At 43.8% G+C, this 25,148-nt stretch overlaps 1 protein-coding gene across 1 annotated transcript in view; it reads right to left on the bottom strand.

The window, feature by feature from the left end:
• The window catches only part of PIK3C2G (phosphatidylinositol-4-phosphate 3-kinase catalytic subunit type 2 gamma), a 344,110-nt gene that overhangs the window by 230,793 nt on the left and 88,169 nt on the right, over window positions 1-25,148 (bottom strand). Inside the window, exons 10-11 of the mRNA XM_074983736.1 lie at window positions 18,927-19,122; window positions 7,853-7,975 (exon numbers count right to left, since the gene is read on the bottom strand). Of these exons, the coding sequence (XP_074839837.1) occupies window positions 7,853-7,975; window positions 18,927-19,122 (319 nt within the window). The remainder of the gene's footprint in view (window positions 1-7,852; window positions 7,976-18,926; window positions 19,123-25,148) is intronic.

The following is a 25,148-nucleotide window of genomic DNA, read 5'->3' on the forward strand; positions in this document are numbered from 1 at the left end:
TCCAGCCCTGGGGCAGGGTCCCCTCACGTGCCTCGAGGTTGTGGAGAGCGCAGCAGGCAGCCATGACCTGCAGGATGTTCTCCACCCCCACACTGAGGCGCATGAGAAGACACCTGAACCGTGCCTTTAAACAGCCGAAAGCGAACTCGATGGGACACCGGGCTTGTGTGAGGTGGGCATTAAACAGCTCCTGGGAGGGTGTGAGGTGGCCCATGTATGGTCGCATCAACCAGGGCTTGAGTGGGTAGGCTTTGTTGCCCATGAGGCAGAGAGGCATCATGACGTCCCTGATGGTGTGCTCTCTGCACTTTATTATAAAGGACATAAAAGATTAAACGAGGAAAACATCTTCACAGATGCCAGGAGGCTTCTTCAGTCTTGTAACCAGGTGGAAAAAAATAACCCTCATATTACAAGATACAGATTCTCGACTTCTCTTTTGCTGGAGGCTTCACTTGGACTTTGTCATGATAAAATACACAACTCTACTGAAAGCAGGAATGTAAGAAAGCTATATCAAATGCAGACTTTAAGGCTGGCTAGATTATCATGTGACTGATGCTACAGATCAAATCCAAGACCTTATTGCTTAGCTTAAAGACCTTATTGTTAAAATTTCCAGTGATATAGGCTGCATACAGGACATGGGACATAACTGTGTTACTTATATATGATCTGTGTACCTGATTTTATCTGCTTCATATTATTCTGTCTGCTTATCTTGATTAAATAAAAAAGGACTGTTAGGAACAACAAACAGGAAATAAAACTACTGCCAGAGAAAAATCACCTCCACGTACCCAACATCCAGGGTGTTAAGAGAACAATGAGTGGACTATTAATTAGGACAATGCTATTTCTATGCAAATTATACAGTTGGTTTGCCAAGGCTAAGGGTCTAAGATCAATGGGACACTGAACTGTTAAAAACTGCATCTCTGGAGAGGGAATTCAGTGATCAGCCACTCATTGAGGGGACACGCAGAGAAACGGATACATAGGCCTTATGGCATAAGTCTGTGTTAGCGAGGCTTCCCCCAGCTGCCAGGGAAATTATAAGCTTTAATTTTCCAGATCTGAAGAAGTGGGTGTGTTCCACAAAAGCTCATCACTTAATAAATTATTTTGTTAGTTAGTGCCACAGGACTACTTTTTTGGTTTTGTGAAGACCAAAGCATGTAAGACACCTGTTGCTTTAGCTCTTTTATCTAACTGCAATGTATCTTCGTGTGCCTAAACAATACATTTGTTTTGAAGAAGATGTTTTGAGTCCCTTCAGTTAACTGCTTGTCACAGGCTCCTAGAGAAAAGCTTCTTGTAGTACCATACAGTTAGGAAAGTCGGGAGGGTTACAAGTGAGGGATCCAGTAAAAGAATGGTTTAACAGAAGGGCTCTACTCTTGAGAGACATGAAGGATGCAAAGGTATCACCTGAGAGGAACTGTTAGAGGCTCACAGCTTGCCCTGTAACTGTGATATGTTGCAAACTTTAACTGCTAGTGGTTTGAAAAAGGAGTTCAACTCCGATTATTGAGGTTGTAGCTCAAGCTTTAGAAGGTAGAGGGCAAACACAAAACCTTATTTTAGACCTTGGAGGAAATGAAATCCTTGACATAACTTTCAATTCAGATTAGCTAGGAGTAGATTGCATCTTGTTCAGATACGTAAATCACCATGAAACAGATAAACAGTGCAAGCAGATCACAAGACCCTATGGAGAATTAACAATTCAAGGCTTTAGACCCTGACCTGAATGTGTTCCATTCACATTATAAAGCTGCAGAATCATGGCCCAAGCCCAGCCCAGGGCTACAAAGACCCGCAATGACTTTCCCTGTATTGGCTGCTCCCACTGTGTTCTTTGTGCTCCCTGTGGCCATCTGGTTGGCACTCAGGCAACATGGAGAAATAAGCCATCTGAGTCAAAGGCAGATCATGCGGAAGGAAAAGGACAAGAAGTCTAATGGATGGGGACCCAATGGAGGGAGAGAAAATGTGAATGGGAGCTAAAGGGGATCTGGGAATGGCTGCACAAGGGTGAGTAGACTTTGGGTATGTACTCATAACCCAAAAGATCGACCTAGTCAGGGTTGATCTTCCAGGGTTTGATTTTGTGTGCCTAGTGGGGACACTCAAAATCAAACTATCAGGTGTTGACAATTGACTCCTGTACCCCTCAATCTCGTGATTGAGTCCAAACCATCTTAGACTGAGTGAAAAGACACTTCCGAAGTGACTGCACAAGACTAAGAATCAGGACAATTTCACTATATTATAGACTCTGCCACAGACTTTCTTTGTGTTTTTTTTATAAGACGAATCTACATGTGGTGACTTGCCAGTAAAACTGAAATAATACTTCAGAAGGAAATTACATGGCTTAATTCACTCTGGCTTGAGTTCATACATACTGGTGGCTTTCAACCTTTGCAGACTACTTTGTATCTTGCAAGAGTCTAATTTTTCTTGAGTGCCCCCCAATTTTCACCTCATTTAAAAACTATTTGCTGACAAAATCAGATATAAAAACACAGAAGTGTCACAGCACACTGGTACTGAAAAGTTGCTGACTTTCACACTTCTACTATATAAGTATAAACTGAATCAATTCGAGTGTAAATATGGTACTTATATTTTAGCGTTAAGTATATTGAGCAGTATAAATAAGTCATTGTTTCAAATTTTAATTTGTACTGGCTTAGCTAGTGCTTTTTATGGTAGCTTGTTTTAAAACTAGGCAAATATCTGTGAGCTGATACGCCTCCAGAAACCCTTTGCATACCCCCAGGGATGTATGTATCCCTGGGTGAGAGCAAAGGGCATTTATAGGGCCCTACCAAATTAATGGTCCATTTCGGTCAATTCCATGGATGTAGAATTTTAAAAATCATAACTGTTACACTTTTAGTTATTTAAATCAGAAATTTCCTAGTGCTGTAATTGTAGTTATTGTAGCAAGGATTGTGGTATAGCTTTCCTTACTATTGTACTGCTGCTGGTTAAGGTGTTATCTTAAGAGCTGGGTAGCTGGAGAGTGGCAGCTGCTGGCCAGGAGCTAAACTAAGCCACTGCCAGAAGCATCATGGAAGTGAGGATAGCTTGGTGTGGTACTGCCATCCTTATTTCTGCTCTGCTGCCTGAAGATCTGGAGCTTCAGTCAGTAGCAACCACTCTCCAGGTGGGCAGCTCTGAGAGCAGGAATGAAGAAGGGTGGCCTGGTGTGGCTTTGCCAATCTTATGCCTGTGCTGCTGTTGGTGGAGCTGGGTGCCCACCCAACAGCCGCTGCTCTCCAGTCGCTCAGCTCTTAAGGCAGCACAGAAGTAAGGGAGGCACTACAATGACTCCCTTAAAATAACCTTGTGCCCTCTCTGCAACGGCTTTCTGGTTCAGGACCCTCAGTTTGAGAAAGACTGGTCTCCACTGTGAAATCAGTATAGGACAGGGTAAAAGCACACAACAGACAGTTATCACAAAGCAAGACCAGATTTCACATCCCGTGATGTGTTTCCCATACCTGTGATTCTGATAGGATCCCACATACATATTCTGGCACCAGCTAATGTTAAAATAGCATGAGCACCTGGACGCCCTTTCCCTGACAACATCACACACTGGAACCTGCTACCTGAGCAGAACACATGTCACACTGAGCATTAATATGGCTCCAGATCTGCTCCCCTCCATTTGTTTCTCTGTTCCAATCATTTTGCTCTTTGGTTATTATTTTAGTTCAACTTTTAATTTCTAAATGCAGTACACAACTTGATTATCCCGCCACACTTGACGTTAACTGCACAATCTCCCTGAGCTGGAGAGTAACAGTAACAAAAAATAGCAATAGATATTGCTCCTTCTTATTAGATACCATTGTGCTGTGTGTATTTCACTTGTAAAATAAATTAAATTAAAAAAATCAAATCATGTTGCTTCTCATTTAGAAAACATCACAAGGGAAATTAAAGCAGCTTACTCTAATAGTGACTTGATATTTCTGTTTATTATTGTTATATTCAGATAGTCTACTGAGGCCCATTTGGCTAAGAGCTGTACAGACACCCTGTTTTTATATTTAAACACACCATTTTATCATAGAGTGCTGGGCTAAATTCAGAATTGAAACCAGAATTTATAAATTCCTACCGTCCTTAAAAAAAGTTTGGTTTACAGGAACTTCTGCTTTGAAATCCACGTTGCCAAATAAGTAATATGTTAGTGGATCCAGGACTATAAATTTGGACTGAAGATGTAAAATTGGGGGCTGGATTTCTAACAGTTCAGTATTCAGGAATGTTACGTCTGTTAAATTTATATTCTGATCCATTAACACCATAACAGTCACCTGCAAAATTCAGATCTAGATACAAGCTCAGATCCGTAGATATCAAGATTTGAGTTTTTGGAAACTCTGAATTTGTGAATATCAGCTAACTCAGCCTACCCTCCTTGGGCTGAATTTTAAAATAAACTGGGCCAATTTAATTTCCTTAGATTATAATCTCTTTGGGGTAGGAACTGTCTTTTTACACTCTTGGCACAGCATTTAGCATACCAGCCCCTGATTACAGCTCCTAGGGGCTACAAATAAAATAATTAATAAAAGGTGAAAGAATACCAAAAAAGTTCTGCATAGCTTTGAAACTCCTTGAAATTTGGGACAAGTTTTGATTTTGAGGTTTGGTATTTGCACATGAAACTCTGAAGGAATCTGTGGAAATCAAACTAAAATGCCTAAAAAGTAACCCTTGCAAATGGACTAGTGAGCTTCCTGCAGTTCTATGTTGCAGTTGTTCAATATATCTGCACACAGAAGACTCCACTGACTTGAAGGGGAAAATTAGAATAATTAGAAAATTCTATGTTTTCATCTGTCAGGCAGGCTGCAACATAACACTACCTTATTTCTAAAAATCCAGAATTTTGAAATAGAAACATCAAAATCCAAGAAAGAAGGAGTGCAAAAGCAAGAGTAAGCAGGCTGCTCCCAATGGCACATCTCACACACTTTACCCTAGGCTGGGTCTATATAGAATGAGTCCAAAGCAGTGGTGGGCAGCAAGCAGCTCACAGGCTGGATGTGGTTAGTCAGCGTTAGCCCCTGATGAGCCACTGGACATTTTATTTACTTGTGTCTGCTCACATCTCCTGTTGGCTGTGGTTTGATGTTTTGAGCCACTGGGAGATGGGGGTACCACTTCCTGCAACTCCCACTGGCTGGAAATGGCAAACCCCATGTCAGGGGAGCTGCAAGCGGCCATACTTGCAGATGCTCAGGGAAACAAAGTGTCCAGCAGTCTACCAGGTTCTAGAACTGATGAACTGCTTCCAGCCCATGGGCTACTTACTGCCCAACCCTGCTCGAAGAAGCAGTCTACCCAGCAAAGAGCAATCTGTGGCTGGCTCATGCTAGCTGACTGAGGCTTGCAGGACCTGGGCTGCAACATTGTTTTATTGCTGGGTAGACTTCCAGGCTCAGACTGGAGATGGAGGTCTGGGATAATCCCACATTGCAGGGTACTACAGCATGAGTTCCAGCCCAAATCCAGAGGTCTAAACAGCAATGCAACAGACCCACAACCAGAGCTTTGTGAATCTGAGTCAGCCGGCATGGGCCAACCACAGAGTTTTCTTTGCTGGGTAGACGTACCACCGGAGTCAGTCTATTGCTGTGCACCCTGAAAGACCCAGATTACATACTTCCCTACAGAACTTGCTTATGTGCAAGCAGCACCAGGGGACCCTATGGGAATTTAAAGCGATAGCTCATAATTTTAAGACAGTTCTCAAACTACCACACATGCATAGACATGTCTTTTTTTTTTTGAGGACCTCAGTGAGTGGCACTGTAGCCACTTAATACTGCTTTTCAGCTGGATAGCCAGCAAAAGAATTATGTTTTCCTGATTTCTATGTTCAGGTGGAACCACAAGTAGATGTTTGGTTTGTTTTTTGCTGAGAAGTTTCTTACTACATCAGATAGGTCTCTAATGTCTGGAATAAAAGTCTTTTACTGTAAATACAGATTGTTCTGGGATGCATATTAGAAAGATGACCACTTTTTAAGCAGTCAAGAATACCCACAAGAGACATATTCACCTCTTGCTTCCCAAGAAGTGCTTTCCTCATTACTTTTTTGAACTGACTGAAACTGAACTGCTGCTTATCAGAAATCTCTGGCAGATGACAAATCAAATCAGAATCAGCTTTATTTTAATAAATAAGGCCCTTATTTTGTTCTTTCTCCTTCAGCTACATCTGATTTGTATACCTGAACTTACATCAACAAATCATTCCAATTAAGCAATGATCTGACAAAGAAAATGGCATTCACACGGTGACAGCCATTGAAAATAAATAAAGAAAAAATTGTACACTGTAAAGAGAACAATTGGCCATATAAACCACTATTTGTACAGAGTCCCATAGAAAGCATTGGACTTCTCTCCTTTAGCCCTGAATGACAATTAATATTCAACATCAAAAATCAAGCAAAAGAAAAAAGTCATTCTGTAATCTGTCATTTTCTTACATTTAGGGGACAAGTTGCGGGCACTTACTTGACCTTATGACAGATGACTGCAAACCAAATTTTTGAGTAAAGAAGAACTTCAGTGGTCACCACTGAAAAAAATTAACATTTACCAACATTCACTATATTGTAATGTCTCAATCATTGTTTTGAACAAGTGATAACAGGACATAAACTCCTGAAAAGTTTAGCAGATATAAAATACAGAATGTAAGCTGGGCAGGCTGCCAATACTCTAACTGGAAATTTTGTTATCCATTAGTACAGTTACAGCAACAACAGGGCATGATGTGAGAGAAACAAAGAAAATCCGACTCTGGGTTAGCATCTCAACCTTATAGTAATTGAGTATGGAATCCACTTTGCTCCACATGACTTCCTCTTCCGACTTTCAAAACTGCTACTTCTCAGGGGTTTGTGGTTTTCTGCTAGGAAGCCTGATTGGCTTCATTACTTTCATCTGAGCATCTCCATGAGGGAAGGGAGAAACTAGGACTTAACTTTATCAAACCACATTCTCTTGCATAGAATAGGCTATGTCTACACTACAGCGATCTTTCGAAAGACGTTCTTCCAGAAGATCCCATCCAAAAAAACTTCTTTCAAAAGAGCACTTCCACATACAAAAAAGTGGCTCCAAAAAATAAGCTGCTCTTTCCATACAGCCCCGCTCTCCCAGAAAAAGAGGGTAGGGATCAAAAAAATCTGGCTCTATGAAGACCACTCTTTCAGGGAAAAAAAAAAAAAAGGCTTGAGAAGCATCTACACACTTTTTCTTCAAAGAAGCTTTCGAAAGATGGAGCTCTTCCTGATCCCGGAATGGAAGAGGCCTTCTGGAAGAAGAGCTGTGTTCTTTCGATTTCAGATCAAAAGACTTCATTTTGTGTGTAGACGCTCCGCATGTTCTTTTGAAAAAGGTCTGGATTTTTTGAAAGAACTTGCTCATGCAGACACAGCCATTGTGAGGTAACTGCTGGCTTTTTAATGGTTCTCTTTATACACAAAGAAGTGCATTTCACTTACTGATCCCTAGAATTCTTGAGATTCTATTTACATACCAGGGAATAGCCATGCACAGAGGGCCCACAACTTGTCCCCTAAATGTAAGATAATGACAGATTACAGAATATGTCCAGGAATCAATTTTTCTCCATTACACTTAGCATTGTGCTACCATACTGCTGTATTTAGAACATTATTGCTACCCGTGAAAGCAGCAGCATAATCTCTGAAAGACACCTTTACCATTTCCATTTTTTAGAATTTAAGAATGGTCACGTAAAATGAGGCAGATTAGCAACATTCAAATGAAGATTAAAACTTACTTTTCATTCCAGTTTGCCAAGAAAAAAAAAGACTTTTTCACTGGTATATTTTTGGAGTTCTTCATTTGATAGATTTTCTTCCCAGCATAAGTTAAAGAACAGGAAAAAGAGAAAACTTTGTAGCTACAAAGAAAAAGAAATGTAGACGATTAATTATAATTTAGCATATTTTATAGCTGAAATTTGTGGTTAGCTATTCAGAATGCTGAAAGGTTCATTCATGTAGATAGAAGCGAACTAATAAGAATGATGCTAGTGTTTTAATAAAAGAATATTATTCCGTTATTGTTAGAGTAGAGAATCGTTAGTCAGGATTCAGTCTGATCCCAGCTATGTTTCTGACCAAGTCAGATTCTTTATTGCTTTAATTAATGATATCACCACTGACTTCAAAGTGGAAAGGATTGGGTATCCACGATATAACATTGGGCAACAGTAAACCTCCTTGTGCCACATTCCACATCTCTAAGGAGACGATAGTGCTTACAGAGATGTGTAGTGACTACTGCATGTGTATTTATTATTAAGAAAAGAAATATTATTTGGAAATGAAATTGATCTGAAGAAGTGGGCTTGCCCCATGAAATCTCATCACCCAATAAATAATTTTGTGAGTCTATAAAGTGCTGCTTTTCTGATGCTTTGTTTTATTAAGAAAGTCAGTGACAGTGTTGGACACACATCTGCTTAGGCTTAGATTATAGTTGAACTTTAGGGTTCAAAACTGTTTCAGGGTGTGGTTTGGTTTCAGATTCAACGTCGCTGAGAGCGTACACAGTATCAGCCCCAAATTGTGAAATACTAGAATATCGACTCTTCTTGAAAGCTTTCCACTTTCTTGCAAAACATCCTCTTCTTCCAGTCTAATTCTGAAGAACTGTAGGCATAGCATAGAGCTAAGGTGTCAGATTTGAACAACAAATCTGAAGGGGTTAGGTAACTTGATGTTCCTATTTTTGCTTTCTTTATAAGTGTCCGAATATTAATTATTCTATTATATATGTTTCTGTTTAGCTGCACTGCGGTAGAGGTGGCGGGGGGGGGGGGCAAAGACAAGGGATCAGCGGAGTGAACTTCATGAAAAAAGGCTGTAATACCTAATTATAACTAATAGGAAAAGACGGTTACCTGTTCTGTAACTGGTGTTCTTCGAAATGTGTTGCTCATGACCATTCCAATTTGGGTGTGAGCTGGTTGCTTGCCCAGTTGCCAAAAGCTTTTTGCCCTAAGCCAGTAGCCCTAGGGTTGGTGTGGCACCCTCTGGAGACGTGCCCATATGGTGACCCATATATGCACAGGCCGGCCCACTCTGCCACTCCTTCTTGCCAGCTAGTCTGATGGTGGGGAAGGCGGGAGGGTTCTGGAATGGACATGAGCAACACATCTTGAAGAACACCAGTTACGGAACAGGTAACCGTCTTTTCTCCTTTAAGTGATTGCTCAATTGCATTCCAATTTGGGTGAATGCAAGCCAATGCCTAGGAGGTGGGGTTGGAGCCCCGAAAGGAGTGCAGAACAGCTATGCCCACTGCAGCGTCTTCCCATGAATGCTGTGAACATGTGAATGGAGGACCAAGTGGCCACCCTGCAGATGTCCTGGATAGGGACCTTGGCCAAGAATGCTGCAGAGGATGCCTGTGCCCTAGTGCAGCGAGCCCTTGTTGGGGGAAGGGGAACCCCCACCAGCTTGTAGCACTCTCTGATACAGGCCACTGTCCAGGAGGAGATCCACTGAGAGGAGACTGGGTGCCCCTTCATGCTGTCTGCCACTGCAACAAACAACTGCTGTGACTTCTGGAAGGGTTTGGTCCTGTCCATATAGAAGGCCAGTGCCCTCCAGACATCCAAAGCATGTAAATTCTGCTCCTTAGGGGAAGCATGGGGCTTTGGGTAAAACACCAGTAAGGTGATGTCTTGGTTAATATGGAAAGGGGAGACCACCTTAGGCAGAAATGCCGGGTGGGGTCTCAGCCTGACCTTGTCTTTGTGGAACACCGTATAAAGTCGGTCCACCATCAGGGCCCTGAGCTCTGACACCCTTCTGACTGAGGTAATGGCCACCAGGAATGCCACCTTGTAGGTAAGGAACAATATAGAACAGGAGGAGAGAGGTTCAAACGGGGGAGCCATAAGCTTAGACAAAACCAGATTGCGGTCCCATGTTGGCAGTGGGGCTCGAACTTCTGGTTTGACTCTTTCCATTCCCTTCATGAACCTTTTCACCACCAGGTCTGAGAAGACTGATGACCTCCCAGCCGCTGGGTGAAACTCCAAAATGGCTGCCAAGTGTACTTTCAGGGAGGATAGTGACAGCTCTGTCTGGCTTAGGGCCAGCAAGTAGTGTAGGACACGTGGTATTGGGGCCTCTCCCTGGGACAACCCCTTTTGAGTGGCCCATATGGTAAACCTTTTCCATTTGGCTACATATGTTACCCTTGTAGAGGTTTTCCAGATGTTCAACAATACCTCCCTGACAGGTCTGGAGCAGGCCAACTCGACCGGTCTCAGCCATGGAGCCTCCATGCTGTGAGATGCAGCGCCTGGAGACTGGGGTGCTGCTGTCTCCCCTTCTTCTGTGTCAGCAGGTCTGGGCACAGCGGAAGCACCTCCAGGGCGTGAGTGGACATCTCCAAGGCCGCGTCTACACGTGCATGCTACTTCGAAGTAGCGGCGCCAACTTCGAAATAGCGCCCGTCACAGCTACACGTGTTGGTCGCTATTTCGAAGTTGAAATCGACGTTAGGTGGCAAGACGTTGAAGTCGCTAACCCCATGAGGGGATGGGAATAGCGCCCTACTTCGACATTCAACGTCAAAGTAGGGCACGTGTAGACAATCTGCGTCCCGCAACATCGAAATAGTGGGGTCCACCATGGCAGCCATCAGCTGAGGGGTTGAGAGACGCTCTCTCTCCAGCCCCTGCGGGGCTCTATGGTCATCGTGCGCAGCAGCCCTTAGCCCAGGGCTTCTGGCTGCTGCTGCCACAGCTGGGGATCCATGCTGCATGCACAGGGTCTGCAACCAGTTGTCGGCTCTGTGGATCTTGTGTTGTTTAGTGCAACTGTGTCTGGGAGGGGCCCTTTAAGGGAGCGGCTTGCTGTTGAGTCCGCCCTGTGACACTGTCTGCAGCTGTTCCTGGCACCCTTATTTCGATGTGTGCTACTTTGGCATGTTGACGTTCCCTCGCAGCGCCTAGTTCGATGTGGTGCTGCCCAGCGTCGAAGTTGAATGTTGACGTTGCCAGCCCTGGAGGATATGTAGACGTTATTCATTGACATAGACTATTTCGATGTCGTTACATTGAAATAAGCTATTTCGATGTAGCGTGCATGTGTAGACGTAGCCCAAGAGGGTCAAGTACCAGTGTTGTCAAGCCCAGGCTGGGGCCACTAGGGTAACTGATGTTCAGTCCGACCAAATTTTCAACGGTGTTCAGTTGATGAGCGGTATCAGTGAGAAGGCATACAGCAATGGACCTGACCAACGAATGCTGAAGGCATCTGCCACAGAGCCTGGACTTTGGTTCTGGTAAGAGCAGAATGTCCTGCACTTCATGTTGAGATGAGTGGCAAAAAGGTCTACCTGTGGACATCCCCACCTCTGTAAAATTGAACTTAGTACTTCGGTGTGTAATGACCACTTGTGGTCCCTGAAGTACCTGCTGAGGCGGTCCACTAGGGAGTTGTGAGCCCCAGATAGGTAGAACGCCCTCAGGAGAATCTGCAGAAGTCCCAAAGCACGAGGGCCTCGAGACACAGGGGCAACGAGCGTGCACCCTCTTGTTTGTTTATATTGTACCTTGCCGCAGTGTTGTCTGTGCTGACTGTGACACACCGCCCCTTCAGTTTGCTCTGAGATGCTTTGCACACCAGCCAAACCACTCTGAGCTCCTGCACATTTATGTGGAGCTGAGTGTCAGTCTTGCTCCACAGAGCTTGAGTCTGTTGGTCCCCCAGGTGTGCTCCCCAGCCCAGGTCTGAGGCGTCTGTGACCAGAGAGAGGGAGGGTTGCAGGGGATTGAAGGGCACTCCCAGGCAGACCGACCCAGCTTCTAGCCACCAGTGTAATGCCATCAACACTCTTGGGGGGACTGTCACTAACTTGTCTATATTGTCAACATCTTTGTCTATGTTGTTCAACTTCTTTATTAATGACCTGGATGAGGGACAGGATTGCACCCTCAGCAAGTCTGTAGATGACACAAAACTAGGGGGAAAGGTAGATTCGTTGGAGGGTAGAGAGATAATCCAGAGAGACCTGGATAAATTGGAGGACTGGGCCAAAAGAAATCTGATGCGGTTCAATAAAGAGAAGTGTAGAGTCCTGCACCTGCAGCGGTAGAATCCCAAGCATTGTTACAGGCTGGGAACCGACTGGCTCAGCAGCAGTACAATGGAAAGGGACCTAGGGGTTATGGTGGATGAAAGGCTGGATATGAGTAAACAGTGTGCCCTTGTAGCCAAGAAGGCTAACGGCATACTAGGGTGTATTAGGAGGAGCATTTTGAGCAGATCTAGAGAAGTAGTTATTCCTCTTTATTCGGCACTGGTGAGGCCACATCTGGAATATTGTGTCCAGTTTTGGGCCCCCCAGTATAAAAAGGATGTGGATTTGCTGGAGCTGGTTCAGCGAAGGGCAACAAAAATGATTAACGGTCTGGAGCACAAGACCTATGAGGATAGGCTGAGGGATTTGGGCTTATTTAGTTTACAGAAGACAAGACTTAGAGGTGATTTGGTAGCAGCATTCAACTTCCTGAAGGGGAGCTCTAAAAAGGAGGGTGAGAAACTGTTTTCAGTGGTGTCAGATGGCAGAACAAGGAGTAATGGTCTGAAGTTGAAGAGGGAGAGGTGTAGGTTAGATATTAGGAAAAACTACTTCACCAGGCGGGTGGTGAAGCATTGGAATGCATTGCCTAGAGAGGTGGTGGATTCTCCATCCCTTGAGGTTTTTAAGTCCTGGCTGGACAAGCTCCTGGCTGGGATGACTTAGTGGAGGTTGATCCTGCTTGAAGCAAGGGGCTGGACTAGATGACCTCCTGAGGTCCCTTCCAGCCCTGTGATTCTGTGATTCTGTCGCTGACAGGTCTGAATACTGAGGCGAGCCACATCTGCAAGGGGCACATTCGTAACCTGGCATGCTGGGCTACGAATGTGCATGCCGCCATGCGGCCCAACAGTCTGAGGCATCCCCTGGACATTATGGTTGGGAACCTGATCAGGCCTTGGATGCAAGATGCCATGGCTTGGACCCTGCTGTGGGGCAGGAAGGCCCTGGCTTACTCTGCATCTAGTCAGGCGCCCACAAACTCCATGACCTGAGCTGGGGCTAGCACAGACTTCTCCTCATTCACTAGGAGGCCTAACGTGTCAAACGTTTCTCGTATCAGCTGTACATGTCTCATCACCTGTCTCTGTGACCAATCCCTGATCAACCAGTTATCTAGGTAGGGGAACAGGTGCACTCCCTGCCTGCATAAGAAGGCTACCACTACTGATATACATTTGGTAAAGACTCTCAGGGCTGAGGAGAGGCCGAACAGAAGGACTGTGAACTGGTAATGGTCATTCCCTAGCACAAACAGGGGTAACCTCCTATGGGGTGGATAAATTGCTATATGGAAATACACGTCTTGTAAATCGAGTGGCAGACCAGTCCCCTTGTTCCAGCATTGGGATAATTATGCCCAGGGATATCATACGAAACTTTATCTTTGTCACAAATTTGTTCAGGTTTTGCAGGTCCAAATTGGGCGTAGCTCCTCTTTCGCTTTCGAGATTAGGAAATAACGGGAATAAAATCCCTGTCCCCGGAATTCCTGGGGAACTTCCTCTATAGCCCCCTTTTGTAGGAGGGCCCCTACCTCCTGCCTGAGAACCATCTTGTGAGAGGAGTCCCTGAAGAGGGACAGGGAAGGAGAGTGGGAAGGGGGGTAGGAAGAAAACTGAATAGTATATCCCTTTTCTACTGTGCGAAGGACCCCTGGTCTGATGTTATGCTGCACCGTGCATGGTAGAATGGGGATAGGCAGGACAAAAATAAATACTGAGCTGGAGCTGTGGGGGTGGCCGGTGTGTCACTCCTGACTGCCCCATCAAAACTGGTGTTTAGACCCTGGTGGGGGTTTCTGGTGGCTCTGATCTTGTGTCTGGCGACCCTGACATCTTCTATTATGACGGCCCCTTCTTCTTTTACCATCCCAGTGTTGTTGTGTGGAACTGTCTGAATTGGGGCCTGGGGCTAAAATGTCTTCTCTGGGTTGCCGGTGTATATAGACCCAGTGAGCGTAGGGTGGTCTGTGAGTCCTTCATACTGTGAAGCCTCTTGTCGGTTTTTTCCAAAAATAGGGAGGAGCCCTCAAAAGGGAGGTCCTGGATGGACAGCTGCGTCTCCTGTGAGAGTCCCGAGACCTGAAGCCCTGCCCCGCTTCTCATGGCTATACCTGCATCAGCTGCATCTAGGGCGTCCTGTAGTGCTGCTCTGGATATGAGTCTCTGCTCCTACACCAGGGCCCTAAATTCTGACTTGGTGTCTGGCAGGAGCAGCTCAGTGAAACAGTCCATGTAGCTGGCCATATTGTACGCATACCTGCTAACCATGGCTTGCTGGTTAGCAATTCTCAACTGGAGGCCAACTGTAGAATAAACTTTCCTACCATACAGGTCTTATCTTTTGGCCTCTTTGTTTTTAGGGAAGGGCCCCGGACCCCCTGCCTCTCCCTACTGTTCACAGCATCCACAATAAGGGAGGCAGGGGGAGGAAGGGTGAACAGACATTCATTTCCCTAGGCTGGGACAAAATACCAGTGCTCATTTTTCCTACCCATGGGCAAGGCTGAGGCCACGATGTGCCACACTATCTTCGCTGTGTTGGCAATTGTCTTTATAATGTGCAGTGCCACGCTGGATGGTCTAGACATTGACAGGATATTTGTAACAGGGTCTATTTCATCCCTGACCTCTTCCACGTGCACCCCCAGACTCTGGGCCACCCTTCTCAGCAGCTGCTGGTATGCTCCTCCTTCTTCCAGTACCGGGGATTCAGAGGATCCAGCTAATGCCTCATTTGGGGAGGATGAGGACAAGGGCATCATGGCCTCCAAGCCCACCAGTGTAGTGGGGGGTGGGTTCCAGCACTGACATTTGAGTCCCTGACACTGTGATTTGTAGTGCCGTGCTCAGTGAGGTCTCTGGTATGGTGCCACTCTGCACCTAGGATGGCACCGGTTCTGTTGGTGCCAGCGCCCACTGCATCACAGTCTCCGGTGTCTGCACGTGCAGTGCCCACGCTTGGGTTGCCTCTGACTGTACCGGTACCGGTATTTGTGCCATCGTCGGTGCTGGTGGCGGTGCTGACGATTCTGCTTGTTTTCTCAGTGGGGCCCCCAAAGCAGCAGTCAGTGCCAATCTTGGCACCTGAGGAGTGCCGGAAGCCCTGAACAGGAGTCCTGCACCCCACCCCTGTGACTTGTGGATCACCCACAGGCCCGGAAGGGCCATTGTGGGGCACCTTGGGGGGCCTTTGACACTCCCCCTCTAAGGGGCATCGGAAGTGGTGTCGATGTCCATTGCGTTGAGATGACCTCGTACTCCCACTCTGGGGTGAGCTGGAGTAAAACGAGTCCAACTCTGATGTGGACTCTGACGCTGATGACCATGGTGGTACCGAGGGTCCCATAGCTCCTTCCAGTTCTTGTGAGCTCTGCACTGTCTGTGTGGCACTGAGGGAGGCAACCATTTGCTGGGGTCTCACCGACATCAGGAACCATGCCGGGGTCCCTAGAGCCTGACCGGGTGCCTGGAACTGGGGCGATGAAGCCTCCCGGTGCGGCGTCTGTAGCGGCATCGTAATTTGCAGGAAGCCTTGTGCAGCGCTAAAGGCCTCTGGCATTGAGGGCAGTCTGGGAGAGTGCGGGCTCCTGCCTTGCACTGGATTTAATGCCCACACTTCATGACCCCTGCCACAGTGCGATTTGGCGGACTCCCCTGAAGCTTGCCTTCACCTCCTTCTTTCTTGGGATCGACCCTGGTCCCGTCTTCTCTTTTTGCAAGGCACTAGGGACTGGCTCTTATGGTGCCAGCAGGTGCTAGGTGCCGAGTCCTGCTCTCAGTGCTGGGAACTTTCCGATGGCACCGATGGTGCTGGAGCACTCTGCGCTGACTATGCGGTGCTCTGAGTCCCGCTGGGGAAATGTCCGGGTGCAAGGCTGATTCCATTAGTAGAACCTTCAACCACTGAGCTCTATCTTTTAAAGTCCTAGGCTTGAAGGCCTTGCAAATAGAGCAGCACTCCCGGAGGTGGGCCTCACCAAGGCAACTCAAACATGCCTTATGTGGGTCACTTTTGGGCATTCATTTGCCACATTTTGAACAGTTTTTAAACCCCGGGGAGCCAGGCATCCCCTGGCGCCAAGGCACCGACGGGGGTTAAAGACCCACCTCTGCTCACTAGGTGCTAAGAAGAGCTATCTACCTATGAAAGATAACTATCTAAACTATTTACAACTAATTAAAATAATAAAGGCTACCAGGGAATGCTCAACAATGAGGGAGCTCCAGCAACCAACAGCACGGCGAGAAGGAACTGAGTAGTGGGTGGGCCAGGCAGTGCATATATGGGCAGCCATATGGGCGCCACTCCAGGGGGTGCTGCACTGACTCTAGGGCTCCTGGCTAGGGCAAAAAGCTTCTGGCAACTGGGCATGTACTGGTGCACACCCCAAATTGGAATGTACGTGAGCAGTCACTCGAAGAAGAATCATACCTTGTCCTAACATGACAATAATGACATTTATATATTACCTTGAAATTAATATATGCAATTGTAATATTGTGAAATAGAAGATAAACATGACAAGAGAGAGTCCTGGATTTTATTATTTAAATTGCAATAGCATACTGTAAGAATGCTTTATAAATATAGTCTCCACCCAAAGAATTAAAACTCTAAGGTGTCCTTGGAAAGACAGATACCTCACTTTAAATGCTGCAAATAGTTTAATTTAAGTCAATAGAACTGTTTACAGTGCATTAAGTTTAGCACATGATGAAGTCTTCGCAGGATCAGGGTTTAAATTAGGCATACAAAGTAGTAAGCACCAATAAAGTTAGAGAATAAGAGAGGGAAGAGATGGCAATAAACTCGAAGTATTTTGTATCATTCTATTGTTGTGTAACTTGAAAGGTTCTGTGCATTATCTATTTTGGGAAGAAAGTAAGTCTGGGAATAACAAATCAATAGCACAGAGGTGAAACTCTATGGCAGAAATCCAGACAGCAGAAGTCAGTTTTAAGGAGAAGGACAAAGATGCGGTTTGTCCTTTCCTAGAATTGGAAATATTCTGGGTATATTAGGAAGTGTGAAAAGGAGGATGCAGAAAAGGGGAAAATGTGAGACAGGCACAGAAAGGAAGAAACAAACATGAGAAGAATAGCATGAGAATAGTAGTGCAAGACCCTGAACAGCCAGAAACAAGGGCTGAGACGTGAGGGCCAGAATTATGCCGTGCCTTAGAAGTAAGAATGATACATTTAAATAGGAAAAGGGGCAGGGTGTCCCACAGAAAGGTAGGTTACAGAGCTGCAGTGGTAGGAAAGGAAGACTATTTTAGCTGCTGAATATTGGAAAGACTGGAGAGGGAGATTTAGAAAGAACAATGATTCTCATTGCTTCAGAAGTCTGTATCGAGCTGAAGCTCAAGTGATCAGTGGCCTGTAGTTTAAATGCAATTTCACATCTTAGTGGTCAAATCTTAAAATAAAATACTCTAGGAACAATGCATCCATCTGCAGAATTAGAACAGTGATTAGGCTTCTGTATGTTATCTTCAGTCATGCAAATTTTCTAATATTTTTATTAAACTGCTCATTATAACTAAATGCGACACAGTACATTCCTGAGCAAATATTCCAGTGCAAATGATCCCATTATGTTTTAATTAGCCATCTGAAATTCAAGGGAAAGTGGATGCCTAGGAAAAACATTAATAAAAATCTGGAAAACAGTATGTCCCCTTCCTTGTAACAATAACACTGCCAAACTGCAGCCATCTGACTCTTGCTTACCTGGGGATGGCAAGGGAAAGTGTTCACTTTACAGTGAAGGAGGAAAACCAGCCCTTTGAAGAGACACTTATTGAACAAATAAATAATGTTGCAGAGATGTTTTTTTAGTATTTTTCTGTTTCATTAAAGTTGTCTCCCTCTGTTTTTCTGTGTGGTTCTTAATGTACACGATATACTCTGGTCTATACAATTACAAACATATTTAAATATCATCTGTAAATAAAAAATGTGTGTCCTTGTAAAGGTCAAATTCAGACCTGATGTAAGCAGGTGCAGCTCCACTGACTCAGCAAGATGGCCTTGGACCAGAAACCATTCATTATGCAGGGCCCACATGCGCCCTGCCACATTCCAGTCTGTGGGCAGCTAGCACACCCCTCTCGCCAACCTTCTCTCTTGTCAGATATCTCTCTAACACACACCTGTCAGGGCTGCTTCCCACTCTGCCCCTGTCCTGGCACACTTATCTGCTGCAGGTACCTAGGTTGCCTCCTGAGTCTTCCACCTACCAGCTATTCTGACAGCCTCGCTGCACCTCTGGGTAAGGCAGGGGGTGGGGACTGCTCCATGCCTCAGAAGGGTAGGTCCTTGGGTCAAAGGGGTGGGGCCTCAGGCAGAAGGGGTGTGGCTCAAGGCAGGCATCCATCAGGGCTCCCTGGAGTGGGCAGTGTGGTGCTCTGGCAGTGATTTAAACAGCCCAGGGATCAAGTTGCCACTACTGCTGCAGTAGCAGAGGTGGTGGCCAGGACCCCGGGTCCTTTTGTATCACTGGGCCCCAAGACAGCTGCCCCTTTCCCCCACCACCAGGTCCTCTAACGAATAAAGAGGTGCAGTTTCAGGGAAAATAATACAGCTGCCTCTGTTTACACTACATCTGAATTTGACCCATGCTTTCATAAAAGCAACACAAAACATCTTTGTTCACATGCAGCAACCATGCAGTGCAACTACTAGCTATCATACGAGAGAAAGAAAGAAGTCTTTCCAAAGGAAACTAATGGCACGACCTACCTTTTCAGCCAGGCTGCTGGGATGTTGTGCACTGCATAAACAGTGAAGCTAAAGTGGGGATCTAGGTCAACAGCTGCACACGGAGGGCTTCTAAATATTTTTGTAGGCTGGAAATCTGTGTAAAAGCTGCTGCTGAAAACAGAGATGAGGTGGGAGATGGCTGCAGAGAGCTCTGTCACAGCATTTTCTATCAGGACTGGGGGAGGGGAATAAAGATAAAGTAAAGAATCATATTTACCATACATTATCAACTATGGCTTTGAAATCCCTCCTATTAAAATTTAATTAAAATGACAATCTACCAAGTGAAGTCAATTAGCCATCTATGCTTCTGAATATCTTCTTAGCTCATTTTCTGGTATATCAACAGTCTTTTCTTACAACGTCTTCAAACTAAGGCATTTACAAAGGAAGACTTTTTAAACAACTGTAAAGTCAATGTGCTTCAGACACATAATGTCACGCTCTTAATTCCCGCTCTGTGAGGATGCTTATCATATTTCTGTAGCTAAGCAACTATTTAGTTCAGGGGACCGACCTGGCAACATAATAGAAGAGTTGAGAACTCTAAATATGTTCTTTACTTGTTAAACCTGATTTGGAGCTCTGAGGACATGCAGACGTGGTTGTATGTAATTCTATGCAGCCCGGAAGAATACAATGAAAGGCTTAGAATACAAATTGCAAAATTGTTTACAGGAGTTACAGGGACATACAAGTGGCTTTGAGGATAGGAAAAGGGCCTAGAAAAAGTTGCAGGCAGCACAAAGGAAAACAGTAAAACAAGTAAAAACAATGCATGGGAAAATGGAGAGCAGTGCAAGTTGAATGTTAATACTATGTGATTATTGTCATATGACTTGTAGGACATGTAGGAATTTATTAATATATGGTACATTTGATTTCAGACATAAAAGAGATAATGGCTCCAATTCTCTATTGCTCTGCTTCTGTTCCCACTGACTTTTTAGCCACATTGGCATTCACCTTATTTTAGGGCAGCCTGAATCCCAGTGTAGGTTGGAAACCCCAAGTAGAATAGGGCTGGTGTGAAGGGCTTTATGTCAGTTTTTCTGGTGGTACCTGGAGTAGAGAGTATGTCATGAAGGACAGGAGACAGCCAGAGTGCAATGTGCTGGATATTCTTGGTTAATCTAGAGTGAGGATACTTTAAAATACATTTGGGTTGCCCATGACTTTCTCCCCACAGCCCTCCTAACTTCCCAGGTATGTGGATAACCAAGAATAGTCTTCTCCTATTTATAAACTAGTCTTCTGAAATGGTCAATAGTGGATTCTTCTGAGGAAGACCCAAGCTCCCATAATGTATCTATTTGTTTAATAGTGTAGCATAGGGGAAATGTATTTGACCCAAGATAATTTTCTGCCTGAAGTGAGAGGATCAATAATCATTTCAGTTATATTATAGTTACTGTACGTGCAGATACTATTGATACCAAGCTGGTCGGGGTTGCAACTGCTTTGGAGGATAGGGTCATAATTCAAAATGATCTGGATAAATTGGAGAAATGGTCTGAGGTAAACAGGATGAAGTTTAATAAGGACAAATGCAAAGTGCTCTACTTGAGAAGGAACAATCAGTTTCACACATACAGAATGGGGAGAGACTGTCTAGGAATGACTGCAGCAGAAAGGGATCTAGGGGTTATAGCAGACCACAAGCTAAATATGAGGCAACAGTGTGATGCTGTTGCAAAAAAAAGCAAACATGATTCTGGGAAGCATTAACAGGCGTGCTGTGAACAAAACACGAGAAGTCATTCTTCCGCTCTACTCTGCTCTGGTTAGGCCTCATCTGGAGTATTGTGTCCAGTTCTGGGCACTGCAGTTCAAGAAAGATGTGGAGAAATTAGAGAGGCTCCAGAAAAGAGCGACAAGAATGATTAAAAGTCTAGAGAATGTGACCTATGAAGAAAGGCTGAAAGAATTGGGCTTGTTTAGTTTGGAAAAGAGAAGATTGAGGGGCGACATGATAGCGGTTTTCAGGTATCTAAAAGGGTGTCTTAAGGAGGAGGGAGAAAACTTGTTCTTTTTGGCCTCTGAGGATAGAACAAGAGGCAATGGACTTAAACTGCAGCAAGGGAGGTTTAGGTTGGACATTAAAAAAAGTTCCTAACTGTCAGGGTGGTCAAACAATGGAATAAATTGCCAGGGGAGGTTGTGGAATCTCCATCACTGGAGATATTTAAGAACAGATTAGATAGATGTCTATCAGGGATGGTTTAGACAGTACTTGGTCCTGCCATTGGGGGCAGGGGGCTGGACTCGATGGCCTCTCGAGGTCCCTTCCAGTCCTAGTGTTCTATGATTCTGTGATTCTACGATTCTATTCAGATTCATACACATTTCTAAACCTTTCTGTGAGTTTTATAATTTTTCCATAATCTTAATAGGATAAATATGTTCATATTATAATTAGTATTTGATTCTTTCCCAACTCCATTAAGAGTATGCAATCTGGAATGTTTTTAAGTGAACTGTTACAGTTCCCAGTCTCATTTCAGTTGAAGTTGTTTATCTGACTATATTTTAAAGCACGTCACTGTGATTTTATCTTAGTATAACTGTGACCACTTGCTCATACAGGTCTTAAAAATTACAGAGATGGTACATTATAATTCCATTTGTTGTAGGAGAGCTGCAAAATGGACTGGGGAGACCTGATATGAATAGCAAGCAAGAAAGACGGTGCCAATCAGGTTGGCAGGTTGCAATCAGCCCTAAAAATATCTACAGAGGTCATACAAAATATACCAAATTCTATCATTCACAGGGTCAGTATGCTTCACAATTATTGCATCTTTCTTATCTCAGATGACCCATAAATTGAAACGAGAGGATAAAGTTTAACTGAACTACTGTTTCATTCTATGCTATTAATCTCTTTGCTTGTTCAAACACAAGTGTACACAGTTGAGTGGGTTAGTGTATAGTGTGCCATCTATAGTTCTGATTCAGCACTTTAAGTGCCTGATTTTAAGCATACAGAATGGTTAAATTCTTAAGGAGCCAATGTTAAGCTGAACTGGGAATTAACATATATGATGCCAACATGATTTGCCTTTTATTCCTAAAAAGATGCCTCCATATTACATTTTCAGAAAAGAATGGCTAAAATGTGGTGGGTGTGGGTGCGTTATTGTTGTTCTTTTTCTTTTTCTTTTGTAATGATGTTGTGAACAGCTTGTCTGGATCTGAATAAAGAGTAAATTTGTAGTTTGATAGGATAAAAAACTCTCTCACAATGTGCTTCAATCTAATTTTGTTGATACTTCTTTCTTTTGTTCTTTTTTGCCTGATCTCCATTTCCCAATTCATTTGTTTTAGTAGATTCTCTTCATTTACTTTCCTTCTGTACTGGGCCCTTTTCCTTTGCTCAAAGCCATTTGTATGTGCCTGTAACTCCCTGTAAACAATTCTGTAATTTCAAGATGAAGCCTTTCACTGTTTTCTGATAGGTTTCATAGAATTGCATAAACTATATCTATGTGTTCTAGGAGCTCTAAAACAGGTTTAATGAGAAAAGGGCATATTTAGAAATAAAGAAATTCATGATGGCTACGTCTGCACTAGTCCCTTTCTTTCAGAAAGGGCATGGCTTTGAGTGAGGTCAGAAGATGCTTCTGAGGTGTTGCCATGAATCTGAAAGTGCTGCTTTCGAATTGTGTGCTGCCTGTGTAGACGGGGGCCTTTCAAAAGGACCCCTAAGTATTCAGAAGCCTCTTATTCCTATTTGGTTTTAGGAATAAGGGGCTTTCAAAGACTGGGGGGCCCTTTCGAAAGGCCCCCGTCTACGTGGGTGGCATGCGATTCAAAAGCGGCACTTTCAAATCGCTGTGGCTGCCATTATGTCAAAGAGGCACTGGATATGCATGGCAGCGCCTCATTAGCATCTTCTGACCTCGCTCATTACCATGACCCTTCCAAGAGGAAGGGGCTCGTGTAGATGCAGCTTATATGAAGCGGACAACTCTCTTGTGCCAAAATAGCACACATAAATCTAAGAGATCTGAAATGGATTAATCTGAGTGAGAGTTTGTGAAAGTACATTCCAGAGCTGCCTGGATGTAATTATTTAGAGAAGACCATGGCTTTTCATTTGTCCAGAGTGCAATGTATCTGACAGGCAGCCCCTGTCTGCAGGCAGTCCCACTGAGGTCATTGGCTGCAAGATAAAGCTAAGAATAACTACAATTTCAGAACATTTTTCTCATATCTTTGTAAAACACAGTGAAAACATAGCTCAGAAGCATTTTAAAGTGCTGACTACGACCCTCAGTTTGTTGAAACATGCCCTTTGACATCTCAGTATTTCTTACATAATCCCACATTGAAAGCTGTAGGACACTTTTTCAGATTATATGTACAGAACAAAAAACTATGCTCATATGCTAATCACACCAGAGTAAGAAAGTACTTTTTTTTTTAAATGGCAAGTACTAGAAGAAACACATATGAGTCTCCAGATATTGGAATTCTCCATATATATTCTTATGCAGATTGAATCTGTTGAAGAAATAATGATGGCTCAGATTTAGTATAATAGAGCTAAAACATGTAACAGCGCTGGGACAATATGTACACATACACTACCCTTGCTATATCACCATGAAAACTTACTAATACATGCATAAAATACATTATTTCAATGACTGTGATAATGAATGTAAAATGCCATTTTTTTCACATGACAGAAAAATTACCCACACCAAGCAAGCTGGTAAATAGAACTTCAAAAGCCTATTATAGATTAGATTATACTGTGCACTATCCTAATTATGCTGCAGAGTAGATTTGATCGGTCTCTTTAAAGATGAACCTGAATGCAAAGTGCTCCATATAAATAAATAAATGGACCCTGGAGTATCTTCTGCTATGATTACTTAGACTTTTACTATATTTTTACGTAAAATGCAATAAAATTCCTAAAACAATATTCAGGCCAGAGTATAAATGGATGGTGTTCATTTTTAACTCCTGAAAGTAACACCTACACTTTTTTCTTGTGACACCAAAGTCCAGGGCTGCAATAGGTAGGGATGAGTACAGTGCAAAGCCATGGGAGCAGAAAAATGGGGTGGAAAAAGGGTTGAGGTGCAAATGTGCTTTCTTGGCCTGGGAGCTAAAATGTCTAGGTATGGCACTGCTAAAACCCACTGAGCTCCAATTTATTTTGTACTATGAGACCTCAATTTAAAATCCCTTTGCAGCTCTTGACTACTTCTACACTAGCCCCAAACTTTGGAATGGCCACGCAAATGGTCATTTCGAACTTTACCAATGAAGTGCTGAAATGCATATTCAGCGCTTCATTAGCATGCGGGCAGCCGTGGCGCTTCGAAATTGAAGAGAATATTATGCTCTGCTAGTCTTAACATGTGCATAATACAGGCTGTAAAAGGTCACCCAATAATTCCCATGCATTCATAACTTCTGCCTGGTCTAAAACCAACATTCAGTCTTAATTTAAAGACTTCTACTGATGGTGCAAACCATTTAGTCCCTAGGTAAATTGTACAAATGGTTAATTCTCTCACCATTAAAAAAGTGCATCCAATTTCTAATCTGAAACTATTTAGTTTAAGATCTCAGGCACTGTTATGTGGACATGCCCACTGGGAAATGGACTGAGACCATGCTTGATGAAATTCAGCTTATGCCATGCTCTCCAGAGAATGCATGAATCCTTGCACATATTCTCTTTACAGAGGAAATATCTCCTCCAGTAAGGAAGGAAAATTAAGTAAGCAACTTAGTAACTCCCAGTGTTGATCTTTACACCTCAGGCCCCCTTGGGAGGCATGATATTTTGTAAGGGGTTGGAGTGTGTGCAGTACAATTGGCTGCTGGTCTCAGGCTTACCCATCTCATTAAAAAATGTTGAACTATGTTTCTGTTTTTCTGTCTGTGTATTCACATTTATATACCAATTAATAAAGTTTTTACATGCTATATACTTATTTTTTCACACATACCAAAAGATTTTTTTTCTTCATATGAACATAACTGAATTTTTTATGAATTGTTTTTCGTATTAGACCTTCTGTAAAGGTGAGTATTTTGTTGTCGCAGTAGATCTTTTCAGCTCAATACATTTTAAATATGCCCTCTATAGTCTTGCATACACACTCCCTCGAGGAACTACAAGAACATTGTTTCAATGGCTGAATGGATTCTTGGGAGAAAAGCTTCATATTTTTG

This window comes from Carettochelys insculpta, chromosome 1 (genome assembly GCF_033958435.1).
Source record: "Carettochelys insculpta isolate YL-2023 chromosome 1, ASM3395843v1, whole genome shotgun sequence".
Taxonomy (NCBI): domain Eukaryota; kingdom Metazoa; phylum Chordata; order Testudines; family Carettochelyidae; genus Carettochelys; species Carettochelys insculpta.